Below are 17,998 nucleotides of genomic sequence, written 5' to 3'. Positions count from 1 at the left end.
ATTTTTCTTATTAGTGTTATGGAGCATGTTACTTGGACATTTATTAAAAGACTCCATTTTACACTCCGTTTGACTCTCCTGCGCCTGACTTCCCTGCCACCTATACACACGTCTCTGACACAGATCATCAAAATGTCTCGTTTCAAAACTCGCAGCACACTTAAGTACAACAAACAAATTCAGAGTCACTTGTTCACGGCACCAAATCACTCTTTCAATTTGGATACATATTCAAATGGCAGTATCTGCTTTTCAAAATAGAATATTGACTTAACTTTTTTTATATGATTTTATTGTCATTTGTTAATTAATATGGCTAGGGGTTCCCAACATTCCACTGAAAAGGCAGCGCGGGATATTCAAAAATATTTTTTTGAAATATTTAACTTTCACATTGACAAGTCCAATACAGCAAATGAAAGATAAAGATCTTGTTAATCTACCCATCGTGTCCGTTTTTTAAAATGTTTTACAGCGAAAACACAACATATACTTATGTTAGATCACCACCAAATCCCAAAAAACACACAGCCATTTTTCCCAGCCAAAGATAGTGACAAAAGCAGAATTTGAGATAAAATTAATCACTAACCTTTGATAATCTTCATACGATGACATTCATATGACATCATGTTACACAATACATTTATGTTTTGTTCGATAATATGTAGATTTATATCCACAAATCTCGGTTTACATTGATGCCATGTTCAGAAATGCCTCCAAAATATCCAGAGTAATTACAATGCTGAAGCCACTAGTGCAGAGCACAATGGATTAGCAGTCCATTGCCTTAATCACATCCCTAGTCCACAGTGAGAGCTACGCCAGATAACAGAAATACTCATAATAAACTTTGACAAAAGATACATGTTTTACATATAATTAAAGATACACTGGTTCTTAATGCAACCGCCGTGTCAGATTTGTTTTAAATGTTACGAAAAAAGCATACCATGCAATAATCTAAAAAGGCGCTAAGAAGTAACAATATTTCTCCGCCATGGTGGAGTCGACAGAAATACGAAATTACATCAATATTCCCGTACCTTTGATCTTTCATCAGAATGCAGTGCAAGGAGTCCTAGTTCCACAATAAATCGTTGTTTTGTTCCATAATGTCCATTACTAGTGTAATTAACTGCTTTTGCTAGCACGGTTAGTTCACATGTCCAAAAGCTGGCGCTGGTCCAGGCGAACTCGCACGAAAACTTCAAAAAGTTATATTCCAGGTCGAATAAACTGGTAAAACTAAGTAGAATCAATCTTCAGCATGTTATTTTCATATATATATCCAATAACGTTCCAACCGGAGCATTCGTTTTTGTCTACAGAGTCATGGAACGCAGGCGTTATCAACAGAAATGTGCGCAACCAGGCATTCTGACAGACCAGTGACTCATTCTCCTCCCATCCAGTCATACATCACACTAGAGGCTTCATTCCATGTTCTACTGACTGTTGACATCTAGTGGAAGGAAGCGCGAACAGAACCATATCTTGTTTGGATGTGGATAGGCGATGACTTGAAATTCGACCAGCCCTAGAATTTCCACTTCCTGTTTGGAAGTTTGCCTGCCCTATGAGTTCTGTTATACTCACAGACATAATTCAAACAGTTTTAGAAACTTCAGAGTGTTTTCTATCCAATAGTAATAATAATATGAATATATTAGCATCTAAGGACAGAGTAGGATGCAGTTCACTTGGGCATGCAATTCATCCAAAGTGAAAACACAATTAACGATTGGTTCCTGAATTAAAAGTCGCATCATATAGCGTGCGGTATACAGTTGTCATGACGTTGGCCTGGGGGGTAGGTTTATGACAGTCATAAATACCTCTTCCCTCCTTTTTCCTCTCTCTACCCTACTGAGGTTACATTTGCAAAACACTTGGTTAACATAGAGATTCTGGGAACGTCAGAAGGTGGGGGGAAATTAACTATATTCTGGTAATCCGACCAATGGAACATGGTACTTAATGAATATGATGTCAGTTCGGTTGTCATCTGAGACATTCGCATCAATGATCAGATGACATAAACTCTACAGTGGAAAGTCTACACTCCAGAGTTATCGGATTCACATGGAATTGTTGTTCAATGTTTGAATATGAAATTATTTGTGATGGGATGAAATGTGATTTTAGCTTCTAAAATGTGAGATGTGGGTTTTCATAAGATAGGGCTGCTCAATCAGTGGCCCGCCCTGTGAAGGGACATGGGCTATAAAACACCCCCCTTTCTCCCTTCCTATATAAGCCCTTGACCTCAATATAACTTTCTGTTCCGAGGATATAGGACGACGGTCCTATGCCAGAATGGTTCAGATCATAACTACAGAACGAAGCCATCATCAGTGTGAGCGTTTGTTGCGAATGGTATGAACTTTGAACTCTTATTCACTACAGAAGTGATACCTCCTAGACGTTGAGTAAGCAACAGCAGATGCAAACGCAGGTTAGGAAGGAACAGACAGAGTATCCCGTCTACCACACAACGACGTTACTACAATGTATCCAATTGACAACCAGAGACATTCTTCAAAGGACTCGGTTTGGCAACACCATCTACCACCAACCTACCGAAGCGCAGCTTAGAGTAAATATTTATTGCATTTTCCTTTTCCAAATGGGCGTTAATTTAGAACACATCAGATACTGTATTTATGATAGCACAGCTTCTCCCTGTGTCCCTCAGTCTTCCCGCTCTTTCACTCTAACCCAGCCCCTTTTCCTTTGTGTAACAAGCTGTCATATCTGTTCCGCACGCTAGGGACGTTTTCCTTTATGACGTAATTTGTAATCAAGTTATGATTTAATTATGTGTATGTGTAATTCTGTGTGATTAGTTAGGTATTTAGTAAATAAATGATTAAACCCAATTTTGTATTGCTGATTCAAATTGTTAGCCAGGGTTCGTGCAGATATCTGAAAGTTGTAAATTCTTGGTTGAGACTGAATTAAGAAGACGATTAATATTGACTGCTATTGATGTAAAATATTACTAGGTCTTTAAGAGTTATTCGGAAGATAACAGCTCTATAAATATTATTTTGTGGTGCCCGACTCTCTAGTTAATTACATTTACATGATTAGCTCAATCAGATGATAATAATTACGGAGAAATTATTTAATAGAATAGCATGTCATACCCACTTAATCCAGCATAGCCAAAGACACGACACAGTGGTACGGTACAGTGTGTTACAGTGCTTGCCGTTAATGTTTGTTCAAACCATCAGAGGGTATCTTTGAGCAAATCTACTACATTTATTAAAATCAGGGTATTTGAAGCCGTACAGATGCAATCATGAATGCATGCCATGCAATCATGAATACACTTCATGATTCAAATTCAATTGAATTCCTCTACTCTACTTAAAACATCCGTTAATACAATCCGTGTTAGTGCTTGATTTTATGCAAACATAATTTGACAGCTGCAGTTTGAGATTATATATAAAAAAGAAAATACATTTTACAGTAGCCTATGTAGGCCTATATCCTACTGTACTAAAACATCCGTTAATACATGTCCTTCAAAAATAGAAATCTATTTGGATGGTTAAAAGCTGACATTTGGTCGTTTCTAACTCAAATTTTCCATTCTCTGTTCTTTTGTTGATATTATATCCTGGCCTTTATTTACGATTATTATTGTTTTAAAGAATGTATTTTATTTTTTCCCCTGAAGAACACAAACCATTCACACCAACCCCTCATTCAAATTCGTTTTGGTAACCAATTAGCTATTATGAGAGTATCCGTCGGCTATTGTCCAATTTAATGGCTCATCAAGGTGTGAACTTGTGACCAATGTCCATCACTGCTGTAAACCCAGTAGTTCATTCAAAAAAATAAAAACACAGCATCTACAGTAGTAGTAATACAGTGCATTCGGAAGGTGTTCAGACCCCTTGACTTTTTCAACATTTTGTTACGTTACAGCCTTATCCTAAAATGGATTAAATAAAACATGTTCCTCATCAATCTACACACAACACCCCATAATGACAAAGCGAAAACAGGTTTTTAGAAATGTTTGCAAATGTATACAAATTTAAAACAGAAATACCTTATTGACATAAGTATTCAGACCTTTACCTATGAGACTCTAAATTGAGCTCAACTCATCCTGTTTAATGGGCTATAAAACATTTTTTTAAACTATTTTAGCTTTGTCATTATGGGGTATTGCGCGTAGATTAATTAGGATTTAAAAACATTTTTTAATTTTTTAGAACAGTGTGACGTAGAAGTCCGTCACTGGCCGCGGGCAGCATTTGGTACTTTAACGCACGCACACCTTCATCACTCCTCCCTGCTCCGCTATCAGATAAGTTAACAATGTGGGTCGACACACATTAACTTCTGTCTTAGTACATACATTTCACACTTGTCAGTGTTCATATTTAATCTAAGCAATATTTATTATACTATGTTGTGGATGAGCTCGTTGTTTGTTTGTTCTATCTATCTGCTGATTGGTAATTTGTTTTCCTTCTTTTTACATTCTTTCTTCAATATAATCATTCTTCATTAATTCAGTAGGTTAAACCCGTTCATTAGGAAGGTTAAAACCTCGCTCCTACCCTCGCTCAGATGACTGACCGAATCTACCGGTAGCCTAAACTGTGGCACAAATTTAGGAATTTTTCACACCTAACCAAGCTTTAAGACTATCCTTTTGTAAATTAATGGAGGTGTTGAATGCTTCTGTCCGAGAGTCTCTTTCCTCTGCGCTAGGCAAAATAAAAAAATTAGGTGGTCCCGGAGTTGAGAGAGAACTTGGGTAAGTACAAAATGGTGTGGACTGACAATTTTAAAAAAAATAGGATACTTGTGCCTTTCAGCCGATTACATAAACAAAGGAGTGAGTGTGTTTGGAGAGGCGTTATCCACCACAGCGTGGGGCAGTGGGACAGTTTCTTGTGCAAAACTGCAGATAATATAAGGCCAACTATTTTGAAAGAACACTTGGGGATATTGATTTTCTCTATCACTTCAGATGCAAAACTCGCCTTAGAAACAAGCAAACAGACTACTCTTCACCTGGTAATTGTGTGGTTCCAAAGGAAAAAGCGTCACCTACAGCTGTATTTTTGGTGTCAGAGAGAAGACGGCATACTTTTCCTGCATAGGAATTTGCAGAAGTTTGAGTAAATAAACTGTTTTCAAGTTATTGTTTCAGTAGCTTTATTTGTTGGTCATGAAAACAATTGGGCTAAATTGTCATTCATTATAATCATTCATTCAGAAGGTTAAAACTCATAGGTCTTAGGCACGCAGAAAATTAAATTAGATTACCAGGTACATTTTTTATTTGATTTTACTGCCTACAGTATGTACAGTAGAAAGGGAGTGGCATGTTATAGACTTTTACACAACATTGTTAATTCAATTCAAACGCTATAGGCTAATAGCTAATGTTGGAATATGACAAGCTCGCAACACACATCTGATTATTTATTATGAATAGGATTTATTTGATTTAATTTGTTTACATTCCTCATTGCAGCCTCAGAACCGCAGACCACGTGTATGGCGTTGTGTGGGGTGAGCAACATTGTGAATAGAGTGCCCCATGGTGGCAGTGGGGTTATGGTATGGGTAGGCATAAGCTACAGACAACGAAAATGGCAATTTGAATGCACAAAAATATCATGCTGAGATCCCGGGGCCCATTTTTTTTAAAGAGTGACCAACAGATGCATATCTATATTCCCATTCAAGTAAAATCCATAGATTAGGGCCTTAATGAATTTATTTCAATTGTCTGATTTCCTCATATGAACTGTAAAATCAATGAAAATGTTGCATGCTGCCTTTATATTTTTGCTCAGTATAAATGTAATAAATAAAACAAATAAATATAAATAACTTAGATCTTCAAAGAATGACTCTGAGTTTCAGAAACTCACTTTATATACACTCGGGGCTATCGCTCTTTCCACACTGTGGTAAATAAACCCAGCTTGTTATTTTATAATTCATTATTTCGTTTTTTAGAGGGAGAGAAACAAAAAGCTTTATCAGCGTTTTAATTCCCTCTTGCGATAGTCTGGCACAATGACGGAATGACGCAATTCGCCACAATCTGCCACCATCTTCCTCAAACGCGCCGCAGCAAAAGCTCAAAATTTGTAATTGCGGAATCACTATATCGCTTAAATCAATTGCTGAAAACAGATAACTACTGATCCAAAGGTATGTATGGCTTGGTTAACGTACTGTATATACAATGAGCATACAAAACATGCTCACCTGCTCCTTCCCTGACAGACTGTCCAGGTGAATACAGGTGAAAGCTATCTCTTATTGTCACTTGTTAAATCCACTTCAATCAGTGTAGATGAAGGGGAGGAGACAGGTTAAATAAGGATTTTTAAGCCTGGAGACAATTGAGACATGGATTGAGACATGGATTGTGTAGGTGTGCCATTCAGAGGGTGTCGTATCAATATGTTTGGACCATGACAGTAGCTAAGATGTGGAGAAGTCTGTACATAAAAAAGCGCTGCTCTGCCTTCTAACAACACTACCAACAAGGCAGGTCCTACAGGCCCTGGTTTTGTCGCACCTGGACTACTGTTCAGTCGTTTGGTCAGGTGCCACTTGCAGTTGGCTCAGAACAGGGCAGCAAGGCTGGCCCTTAAAGGTACACAGAGAGCTAACATTAATGACATGCATGTCAATCTCTCATTGCTCAAAGTGGAAAAGAGATTGACTTCCTCATTACTTATTTTTGTAAGAGGTGTTGATAAGCTGACGGTACCGAGCGGTCTATTTAAAATACTAGCACACAGCTCGGACACCCATGCATACCCCACAAGACATGCCACCAGAGGTCTCTTCACAGTCTCCAAGTCCAGAAAAGACTATGGGAGGTGCACAGTACTACACAGATAGAGCCATGACTACATGGAACTCTGTTCCAAATCAGGTAACTGATGCAAGCAGTAGAATCAGATTTAAAAAGCAGGTAAAGAAATACACCTTATGGAACAGGGGGAAGTAACACAAACATAGGCACAGACACATGCATACCCACACATGATAACATACGCACAAAGTACACATGGATTTTGTAGATATGTGGTAGTGGAGCATGGGCCTGTGGGCACACACTTAGTGTGTTGTGAATTCTGTAATGAATGTATTGTAATGTTTTTAAAATTGTATAACTGCCTTAATTTTGCCAGACCCCAAGAAGAGTAGCTACTGCCTTGGCAGCAGCTAATGGGGATCCATAATAAATACAAATAGAAATGGGCAAGAAAAAATATAGAAGTGCCTTTGAACAGACTAAGATAGTAGGCAATGCTCCCTCTAAGCGTGCAGTAACCCCAAGACTGCTGCGCAACTCCACCGGGACTGCCGTGCAGAAGAAATATCAGCCACATAGAGAAACACGAGATTTAACTTCACTCAACTTTCTGGAGCAGTGGTCACCAACCGGTCAATCGCCAAACATTTCTGTAAAAAAGCCACTGGCCAATCAGATAGCTCAGATTACTGTGTCTGCAGTAACATAGCAGGCATAAAAGAAACCTACAGCAAAGTTGATACTGTGAGATTTCAACATGTTTAAAACCATGACTAGAGAGAGACTGTCAACAAACACAGCAAAGAGCTGTTTTTATGACTGAGTTCATGTTTAACTTCTTACTCAGCACTATCAACACTTTTTATTCAATAATTTTATAAGCCATAAAATGCGCATTCTTCCTATTTCAACTCAGCACTACAACAAGCACTGCAGCAGTAATGAATGAGTAAGAAAGTATATGGAATGGGTTCTGACTCCTGAATTTGAAATATTGAGTGCCATAGTCTGATTTCTAAACCAGAAGTTAATGGTTATCTGTAGGAGGAATCACATGGTTGCAGGCACTGATAAGGTTGGAGAGATGTGGTTTAGTGAAGAATGGGGGCCGAGGTCAGGTCAGATCACATTCAGGGAGAAGGAACAGTTTATTGTTCGCATCGCTTAACTTCCTGCCCTAGCAATAAAGTTCGAGAGAAGGAGGATAATTCACCTAAATCGGGGTATATATACACTTGTGCTGGTGGCAATATGTCTTTGTCTGTTCAACTGTTCGAGCCTTCCGGTGAACAAACTTGGTTTGAGCTTTCCTAATCGTCTGTGAGTTTTACTCGGTTCATTTAGAACCTAACATTATCTATAGGCTTGCGTTGTTATTATTATTAGCGGCTTGGTCTTTTTAATATTGAGGAATATTTAACTTTCTCTGTTCATAGGAGTAACAACATGAATTTGTGCATGAGGCAGAAATAATACGGTGCGACTCAAGTTTCACCATCAGCTAGAAGACGGTGTCCCTTTTTCGTCAGTGTCAGTGGTGAAAAGGGAGAGTGGAGGGATGATGAGAGGTGGATCCTCAGTCTGCTGCTCTCTCCCTCTGCTGAGACTGACCATCAGATGCAGGCACCATCAGCCCAGTAAAATACAATTTAAAAGCAAATGATTTAAATGTATCCTCACTCAGCTGTGCCTCACAAGTAAAACAACAATGGATCAATTACCGGTGTGATCATATAGCCTACCTCAAATTTTAAAATATATATATTTCTAAATGGCCCAAACAACAATGCAGGGCAATTCACATGGAGGGCAATTCAAGCAAAGCCAATATGCGGTGATAAAGTATTGGGCATATAGCTTACTACACAAACCTCATTGCTATGGTACGGTTTTTAATTGGTCATGTTAAAAAAAAACCTGAGTGGTAGATCTCGGCTTGCATTTTGACTAAGAAAGTGATCTTGACTCAGGAAAGTTTGGTGACCGATGTTCTAGAGTTTTCCCTGTTAACACTATCCACGCTACCCTTTGCTGTAGCAATTGTGATCGAATCAACTCAATATTAGCCACTTTCAATGCAACATACAGGAACAAAACTAACTAACTAGATTTTGTTTTAGGCACAACACATTAGAGTAAGAATGGATTAGCACGCACGACTCAGCCCGTACTCTACACAGACCGGTAAACTGGACTTTGTTTACAGAATGAGCAGTCGTGAGTAGATACACTTGTTTTGAGATCAAAGCGAGAGCTGCATGTAGCAAGGTGTGCACATTTTGTTCATATCCTTTGCTAGTTAGTAAGTTACTAGCCCAGTTAAAGATAGTTTGTAGTCAGCAATAGGGGAGTGATTGCTTCCTACAAGAGCACAAAACATGTACATTTCTAGACTTTGAAAAGTGAGTCAGTTAAAAAGCTTTTTTTTTGCTTAAAGGGGAGGCTTGAATAAGCTAAGTAGCCAATAGGCAGAGGGTAGCATCATTTGTCTGATTCTCTGTAATAATGATATGTGAATAATAGTATATTTTATTTGTAAAGTGGTTTCATGCATCAAACAGCACAACAACATTTGGCTTATTTGGCCAATGTTAAAACTTTAACAAAGTGGGTATATCAGTGTTCACAATAAACGTGCTCTGGAAGTTGCACAGAATTTTCACAACGTTCAAGTTGCACTCAGCAGACCTGACATTTGCTCAATGACAAAACAAATAGAGGGAACATTGGTAGTAGGTGCCAAGCGCACTGGTTTGTGTCAAGAACTGCAGCGCTGATGCGTTTTTCACGCTAAAGTGTCTCCCGTGTGTGTCAAGAATAGTCCAGCACCCAAAGGACATCCAGCTAACTTGAAACAACTGTGGGACGCATTGGAGTTAATTTGGCCAGCATCCGTGTGGAACGCTTTCGACACCTTGTTGAGTCCATGCCCTGACGAATTGAGGCTATTCTGAGGGCAAAGGGGGGTGCAACTCAATATTAGGTGGTCCTAATGTTTGGTATACTCAGTGTAGTTTGATATCTGCTGAACACTGAAATTCTATATTTTTACCTCAAATGTATCAATTTGGCATCAATTTACAGTGGGGCAAAAAAGTATTTAGTCAGCCACCAATTGTGCAAGTTCTCCCACTTAAAAAGATGAGAGAGGCCTGTAATTTTCATCATAGGTACACTTCAATTATGACAGACAAAATGAGAAAAAAATCCAGAAAATCACATTGTAGGATTTTTTATGAATTTATTTGCAAATTATGGTGGAAAATAAGTATTTGGTCACCTACAAACAAGCAAGATTTCTGGCTCTCACAGACCTGTAACTTCTTCTTTAAGAGGCTCCCCTGTCCTCCACTCATTACCTGTATTAATGGCACCTGTTTGAACTTGTTATCAGTATAAAAGACACCTGTCCACAACCTCAAACAGTCACACTCCAAACTCCACTATGGCCAAGACCAAAGAGCTGTCAAAGGACACCAGAAACAAAATTGTAGACCTGCACCAGGCTGGGAAGACTGAATCTGCAATAGGTAAGCAGCTTAGTTTGAAGAAATCAACTGTGGGAGCAATTATTAGGAAATGGAAGACATACAAGACCAACTGATAATCTCCCTCCATCTGGGGCTCCACGCAAGATCTCACCCCGTGGGGTCAAAATGATCACAAGAACGGAGGGAAAAAATTCCAGAACCACACGGGGGGACCTAGTGAATGACCTGCAGAGAGCTGGGACCAAAGTAACAAAGCCTACCATCAGTAACACACTACGCCGCCAGGGACTCAAATCCTGCAGTGCCAGACGTGTCCCCCTGCTTAAGCCAGTACATGTCCAGGCCCGTCTGAAGTTTGCTAGAGAGCATTTGGATGATCCATAAGAAGATTGGGAGAATGTCATATGGTCAGATGAAACCAAAATATAACTTTTTGGTAAAAACTCAACTCGTTGTGTTTGGAGGACAAAGAATGCTGAGTTGCATCCAAAGAACACCATACCTACTGTGAAGCATGGGGGTGGAAACATCATGCTTTGGGGCTGTTTTTCTGCAAAGGGACCAGGACGACTGATCCGTGTAAAGGAAAGAATGAATGGGGCCATGTATCGTGAGATTTTGAGTGAAAACCTCCTTCCATCAGCAAGGGCATTGAAGATGAAACGTGGCTGGGTCTTTCAGCATGACAATGATCCCAAACACACCGCCCGGGCAACGAAGGAGTGGCTTCGTAAGAAGCATTTCAAGGTCCTGGAGTGGCCTAGCCAGTCTCCAGATCTCAACCCCATAGACAATCTTTGGAGGGAGTTGAAAGTCCGTGTTGCCCAGCAACAACCCCAAAACATCACTGCTCTAGAGGAGATCTGCATGGAGGAATGGGCCAAAATACCAGCAACAGTGTGTGAAAACCTTGTGAAGACTTACAGAAAACGTTTGACCTCTGTCATTGCCAACAAAGGGTATATAACAAAGTATTGAGATAAACTTTTGTTATTGACCAAATACTTATTTTCCACCATAATTTGCAAATAAATTCATAAAAAATCCTACAATGTGATTTTCTGGATTTTTTTCTCATTTTGTCTGTCATAGTTGAATTCGTCCTGCATTATAGAACTTTACGGATTGATGACATAGCACTTACTTGAACTATAATAGCAATATAGTTTAAGAAAATTTACAGGCCTCTCTCATCTTTTTAAGTGGGAGAACTTGCACAATTGGTGGCTGACTAAATACTTTTTTGCCCCACTGTATGTTGGAACGTAAAACCAAATTATATATGAATGTGGCTTCAAGCAGAGAGACAGGCAATACTGTATCAGTTGACAAGTCACGTCGAAAAGGTGATCTTGTACATGTTGGATGCGGCAGAAATGGCATACCACACACCAGCATACCATGCTACATTGTTAGTCGCCAACTGCTTTACAATACCCTTATTCCTGATGAGTTGTCCTATGTATGTAATGTCTAAGGATAATGAAACCTGCCATTGGTTAAAAATGATAAAATAAAATGTTTTTTGTAACTGTATGAAAAAGATATTTACCATCTACTATTTTTTCTATTAAGCACTTCAAAAAGAATAGTTTTGAAATGTGTATCTTGTATTTTTTGCTATTGGATTAAATGGAAGTTAACATGACTAAAATGGTAAGCCAATTATATCTGATGTATTGGTGACTAAATGAAAATGTTCTCATGGTATTTCACGGAAAACATACATTTTTCATGAATGGCTCAAGGGTGAAAGCACAATCAAAGGTTCTGACTATAAAGATAGGGAGCATTACAAGTGTTATCAGTTTAGAGATTGGTACTTATGAATTTTGAAAATATACCACTTAAAACTGAGAAGCACTAAATAAATTATTGAAAAAACTAACAAATTACCAGAAAATCATATCAAAAGCAATATTGCACAAAGACTTTTGCTAAAATTATTATTATATCAATTGACTATGACTTTTTAAATCACCCAGTATTGCTATTTGCAGCATTAGCTCCAGGTAAATGCTGCAATTCTTCAGCCATTCCTGGACCTGTGACCAAAACTGAGCTACATATGGACAGTGTCGTTTTGCGTATCAATTCATAACCCATCTGCCACGGAATCGAACATTTATTCCCAACTATTTTGGAATCTATATGGCACATCTGTCTCATTTTTGATCCTTAAATGAAACTGGTATAATTTTATTCATCACAATTTTCTTTAACCAATTTTGGTCTTTAACTTCTTATGGCTGCAGGAGCACTATTGAGTAGCTTGGATGAAAGGTGCCCAGAGTAAATGGCCTGCTCCTCAGTCTCATTTGCTAATATATGCATATTATTATTAGTATTGGATAGAAAACACTCTGACGTTTCTGAAACTGTTTGAATGATGTCTGTGAGTATAACAGAACTCATATGGCAGGCAAAAACCTGAGAAGGAATCCAAACAGGAAGTGAGAAATCTGAGGCTGGTATATTTTCAAACCATTCCCTTTTGAAATCCCTGTTAGATATGAATGAAGATTATGCTGTGAAGTGGGGCTGAATAAGAACAGAATGCATCAGACTACTGGCAGAGTGCCAGTTCCAGGTCACGCGCAAAGCAAATGATATCTTCCTGCGTTCTGTTCATCCTCTAGACACAAAGCAATTTTCCGGTTGGAACTATTGAAGCTATATGTTAAAAACATCCTAATGATTGATTCCGTAGTTAGTTTGAAATGTTTCTTCGACCTGTAATATAACTTTTTGAAGTTTTTGTCCGAAGAAACTGTCGACCAGCTCCAGTGTTTGGATAGGTGTACCAAACGCGCTAACAAAAGTAGCTAATTGGACATAAATAATGGACATTATCGAACAAATCAAGCATTTATTGTGGACCTGGGATTCCTGGGAGACTTTCTGATGAAGATCATCAAAGGTAAGGGAATATTTAGCATGTAATTTATGGTTATAGTTGACTCCAACATGGCGGCTATGCGACTATTATTCTGAGCGCCGTCTCAGATTATTGCATGGTTTTATTTTTCCGTAAAGTTTTTTTGAAATCTGACACAGCGGTTGCATTAAGGAGAGGTATATCTATAATTCCATGTGTAAACTTGTCTTATCATCTACATTTATGATGAGTATTTCTGTTGAATCGCTGGATGTTTTTGGAACTAGTGAATGTAACGCGCCAATGTAAACTCAGATTTTTTTATATAAATATGAACTTTATCAAACACAACATACATGTATTGTGTAACATGAAGTCCTATGAGTGTCATCTGATGAAGATTATCAAAGGTTAGTGATTAATTTTATCTCTATTTGTGCTTTTTTTCTCTCTCTCTTTGGCTGGTAAAATTGGCTGTGTATTTTAGTGAGTTGTTGGTGACCTAACATATTCGTTTGTGGTGCTTTCCCCGTAAATCCTATTTGAAATCGGACACTGTGGTGGGATTAACAACAAGACTACCTTGAAAACCATATAAGATGGTATGTTTGAGGAATTTTAATTATGAGATTTCTGTTCTTTTGAATATGGCGCCCTGTACTTTCACTGGTTGTTGGCATATCGCTCTTGTTAACGGGATTGCAGCCATAATGCAGGGCCGACAGACAAGTTCCTTACTTTTTCCCCCTTCCACTTGCCTCTTCCATTTTTGTGGTAATGCTGCAATTACTTGGTTGTAATTTTGGGTAGAGCATACATTTCCATATATTTGTGTTAGCTCCATGTGTGACATAACTCCACCAGTCCTATTTATGATATAATTTACAAATATTATAACTTTTTGTAAATGTATTTTTTTATTTTTTATAACGGTTTATATCAATTAGTATACTTGAGTTTAATCACAATATTTGTTGTATTATTTCTTCTGTCTTTTCTAGTGGATTAAACTGAAATTGCAACCAACTTTTTATGGCTTGTTAAAAAAATAACTATATTTTTGAGATAATTTTGTTTTCAAATAACCGAAAGCGAGCGGCTGTAATCTGAATAATGGGAAAACGGGCCATTCTTGAACATCGGTGAGACATTCTTACTAATTTGCAAGAGAACCAGATTGGTTTAAGTATAACTTTTGTATGACTGACTCCTTTAGTGAAAGGTCTAAGCTTTAATATTTAATCATTTCTGCACTCCGAATTCATATTCATTACATAAATAGGCCATTCCAAAAAAAAATCTATATTTTTTGCTCATATAATTAAAAAAAACAGGTTGCTAGGTGTAGGCAAAACCATAAGCAAATAGGTCAACTGTGATGTGACTAAAGAGATAAATCAGGCAGAATTTTCCACAAATAGACAGCTATTTTCCTTCTCACGGCAGCAAGATCTTATCTACTTTTGCTCATTTTCTATTAAAATGTATTTGAGTGAGATTATTTCTTGCTTTCGAGATATGTATACTGTGTACGTCCACATCCCCGTCAGAAAACTTTATTGGTAAACTACACGGTAATGTAAAAGTTGTCTTTTCTTGTGTTCGAATACATAATATTTATCACAATTTGGTTTTAATCCAGAGAGGTTTGAAAAAGTATCTAGATCCTCTATGAGGATGTCGAGGGATTCCACACTCTCAGAGTTTGTGAAAATGTTGTGTGTGTTACCTGTGCGATACGGTGGTGCTGCAGGTTGATGACTCTGGACACAGCCATTTGAATGCTGCCAAACACCGCCACCACTTCCAGGATCTTATCGTCAAAGGACGGCGCCGTGAACGTCTGCAGGGATGAGGACATGTCATTTTTTACATAAACTGATTGTACAAAACATTAGGAACACCTTCCTAATATTGAGTCATTGGGGCATGAGCTCTACAAGGCCCATGTTGACTCCAATGCTTCCCATAGTTGTGTCAAGTTGGCTGGATGTCCTTTGGGTGGTGGACCATTCTTGATACACAAAGGAAACTTTTGAGCATTCTTGACACACTCAAACCGGTGTGCCTGGCACCTGCTACCATACCCCACTCAAAGGCACTTAAATATTTTGTCTTTTGCACATTCACCATCTGAATGGCACACATACACAATCCATGTCTCAAGGCTTAAAAGTATATATTTTTACCCGTCTCCCCCTTCATCTACACTGACTGAAGTGGATTTTTCACCTGGATTCACCTGGTCAGTCGGTGTCATAGAAAGAGCAGGTGTTTCATATGTTTTGTAGACTCAGTGTAAATTCCAAATATATTGTGCAGAGCTGTGGTCAAGTGGCAACACTCCTCGGCACCTGTCACATATACAGTGCCTTCAGAAAGTATTCACACCCCTTGACCTATTCAAAACATTGTTGTTTAAAATAGATTAAATTGAGGTTGTATCACTGGCTTACACACACAATACCCCATACATGGAATTATGTTTTTAGACTTTTATTCAAATTAATAAAAACTAAAAGCTGAAATGTCTTGAGTCAATAAGTATTCAAACCCTTTGTTATGGCAAGCCTAAATAAGTGCACACTGTGTGCAATAATAGTGTATAACATGAATGACTACCTCATCTCTGTACCCCACACATACAATAATCTGTAAGGTCCCTCAGTCGAGCAGTGAATTTCAAACAAAGATTAAATTACAAAGACCAGGGAGGTTTTCCAATGCCTCCTCGTAGTAAAGAAGAGCACTTACTGGTAGGTGGGTAAATGTAAAAAATCTGTGAGCAGTCACCGTCCTCTCCGGCAACTGAGTTAGGAAGGACGCCTGTATCTTTGTAGTAACTGTGTATTGATAAACACTCCAATGTGTAATTAACAACTTCACCATACTCAAATGGATATTCAATGTCTGGTTTTCGTACTTTACACATCTACCAATAGGTGCCCTTCTTTGTGAGGCATTGGAAAACCTCCCTGATATTTGCGATTAAATCTGTTTGGTCCTTTGCCTTATTTGACTTGGTAAGCAAATGTTTACTCTTGAACTTATTCAGGCTTGCCATAACCAAGGTGTTGAATACTTATTGACTCAGACATGTCTGTGTTTTTTTCAAATGAATTTGTAAACATTTTGAAAAACATAATTCCACTGACATTATGGGGTATTTTATGTAGGCCAGTGACAAAAAAAGTCAGGGGGTGTGAACATACTGTGCCTTCAGAAAGTATTCAGACCCCTTGACTATTTCTACATTTTGTAATGTTACAGCCTTAGTCTAAAATGGATTAAATAAAACAATTTCCTCAGCAATCTACACACGAAGTGAAAACAGTGTTTTTAAAATGTTTGCAACTTTATTAAACACCAAAGACAGAAACTTATTCACACCATTTGCTATGAGACTCGAAATTGAGCTCAGGTGCATTCTGTTTCCATTGACCATCCTTGAGATGTTTCTACAACTTGATTAGAGTCCACCTGTGGTAAATTCAATTGATTAGACAAGATTTGGAAAGGCACAGACCTGTCTATATAAGGTTTCACAGTGCATGCCAGAGCAAAAACCAAGCCATGAGGTCAAAGGGATAGTCCATAGAGCTCCGAGACAGGATCGTGCCGAGGAACAGATCTGGGAAAGGCTGGGAAAGGCTACCAAAACCTTTCTGCAGCATTGAAGGTCCCCAAAGAACACAGTGGTCTCCATCATTATTAAATGGAAGAGGTTTGGAACCACCAAGACTCTTCCAAGAGCTGGCTGCCCGGCCAAACTGAGCAATCGAGTGAGAAGGGCCTTGGTCAGGGAGGTGACCAAAAACCCAATGGTCACTCTGACTGAGCTCTAGAATTCCTCTGTGGAGATGGGACAACCTTCCAGAAGGACAACCATCTCTGCAGCACTACATCAATTAGGCCTTTATGGTAGAGTGACCAGATGGAAGCCACTCCGTAGTAAAAGACACAACAGCCCGTTTGGAGTTTGCCAAAAGGCACCCAAAGGACTCTCAGACCATGAGAAACAAGATTCTCTGGTCTGATGAAACCAAGATTGAACTCTTTCATCTGAATGCCAAGTATCACGTCTGGAGTAAATAAGGCACCTTCTCTACGGTGAAGCAAGATGGTGGCAGCATGATGCTGTGGGGATGCTTTTCAGTGGCAGGTACTGGGAGACTAGTCAGGATCGAGGCAAAGATGAACGGAGCAAAGTAGAGAGATCCTTGATCAAAACCTGCTCTAGAGCGCTCTGGACCTCAGACTGGGGCGACCTTCCAACAAGACAACGACCCTAACCACACAGCCAAGACAAGTCTCTGAATTATCTTGAGTAGCCCAGCCAGAGCCCAGACTTGAACCCAATCGAACATCTCTGGAGAGACCTGAAAATAGCTGTGCAGCGACACTCCCCATCCAACCTCACAGAGCTTGAGAGGATCTGCAAGCATCATACCGAAGAAGACTTGAGGCTGTAATCACTGCCAAAGGTGCTTCAACAAAGTGCTGAGTAAAAGGGTCTGTTTTTTTCTGTTTTTCATTTTTTATAAATTAGCAAAAATGTCTAAAAAACATTTGTTGCTTTGTCATAATGGGGTATTGTGTGTAGATTGATGATAGGGAAAAACATTTTAATACATTTTAGAATAAGTCTGTTACTTAACAAAATGTGAAAAAGTCAAGGGGTCTCAATACTTTCCGAATGCACTGTACACACTGAGTGTGCAAAACATTAGGAACACCTTCAGAACAGCCTTTTGCCCTCAGAACAGCCTCAATGTGTAAGGGCATGAACTCTACAAGGTG

At 38.8% G+C, this 17,998-nt stretch overlaps 1 protein-coding gene across 3 annotated transcripts in view; it reads right to left on the bottom strand.

Moving 5' to 3' along the window:
* dgkd (diacylglycerol kinase delta) overlaps nt 1–17,998 on the bottom strand; it is a 130,523-nt gene that overhangs the window by 27,630 nt on the left and 84,895 nt on the right. For all 3 annotated transcript variants that reach the window (XM_031797590.1, XM_031797591.1, XM_031797592.1), the window contains one exon: nt 14,928–15,041. In XM_031797590.1, coding sequence (XP_031653450.1) covers nt 14,928–15,041 — 114 coding nt within the window. The remainder of the gene's footprint in view (nt 1–14,927; nt 15,042–17,998) is intronic.

The sequence above is a fragment of the Oncorhynchus kisutch genome, linkage group LG19 (assembly GCF_002021735.2).
Source record: "Oncorhynchus kisutch isolate 150728-3 linkage group LG19, Okis_V2, whole genome shotgun sequence".
NCBI classification, from domain to species: Eukaryota; Metazoa; Chordata; class Actinopteri; order Salmoniformes; family Salmonidae; genus Oncorhynchus; species Oncorhynchus kisutch.
Note: the sequence above shows the minus strand (reverse complement) of the source record. Positions and strands in the feature narration are given on the sequence as shown.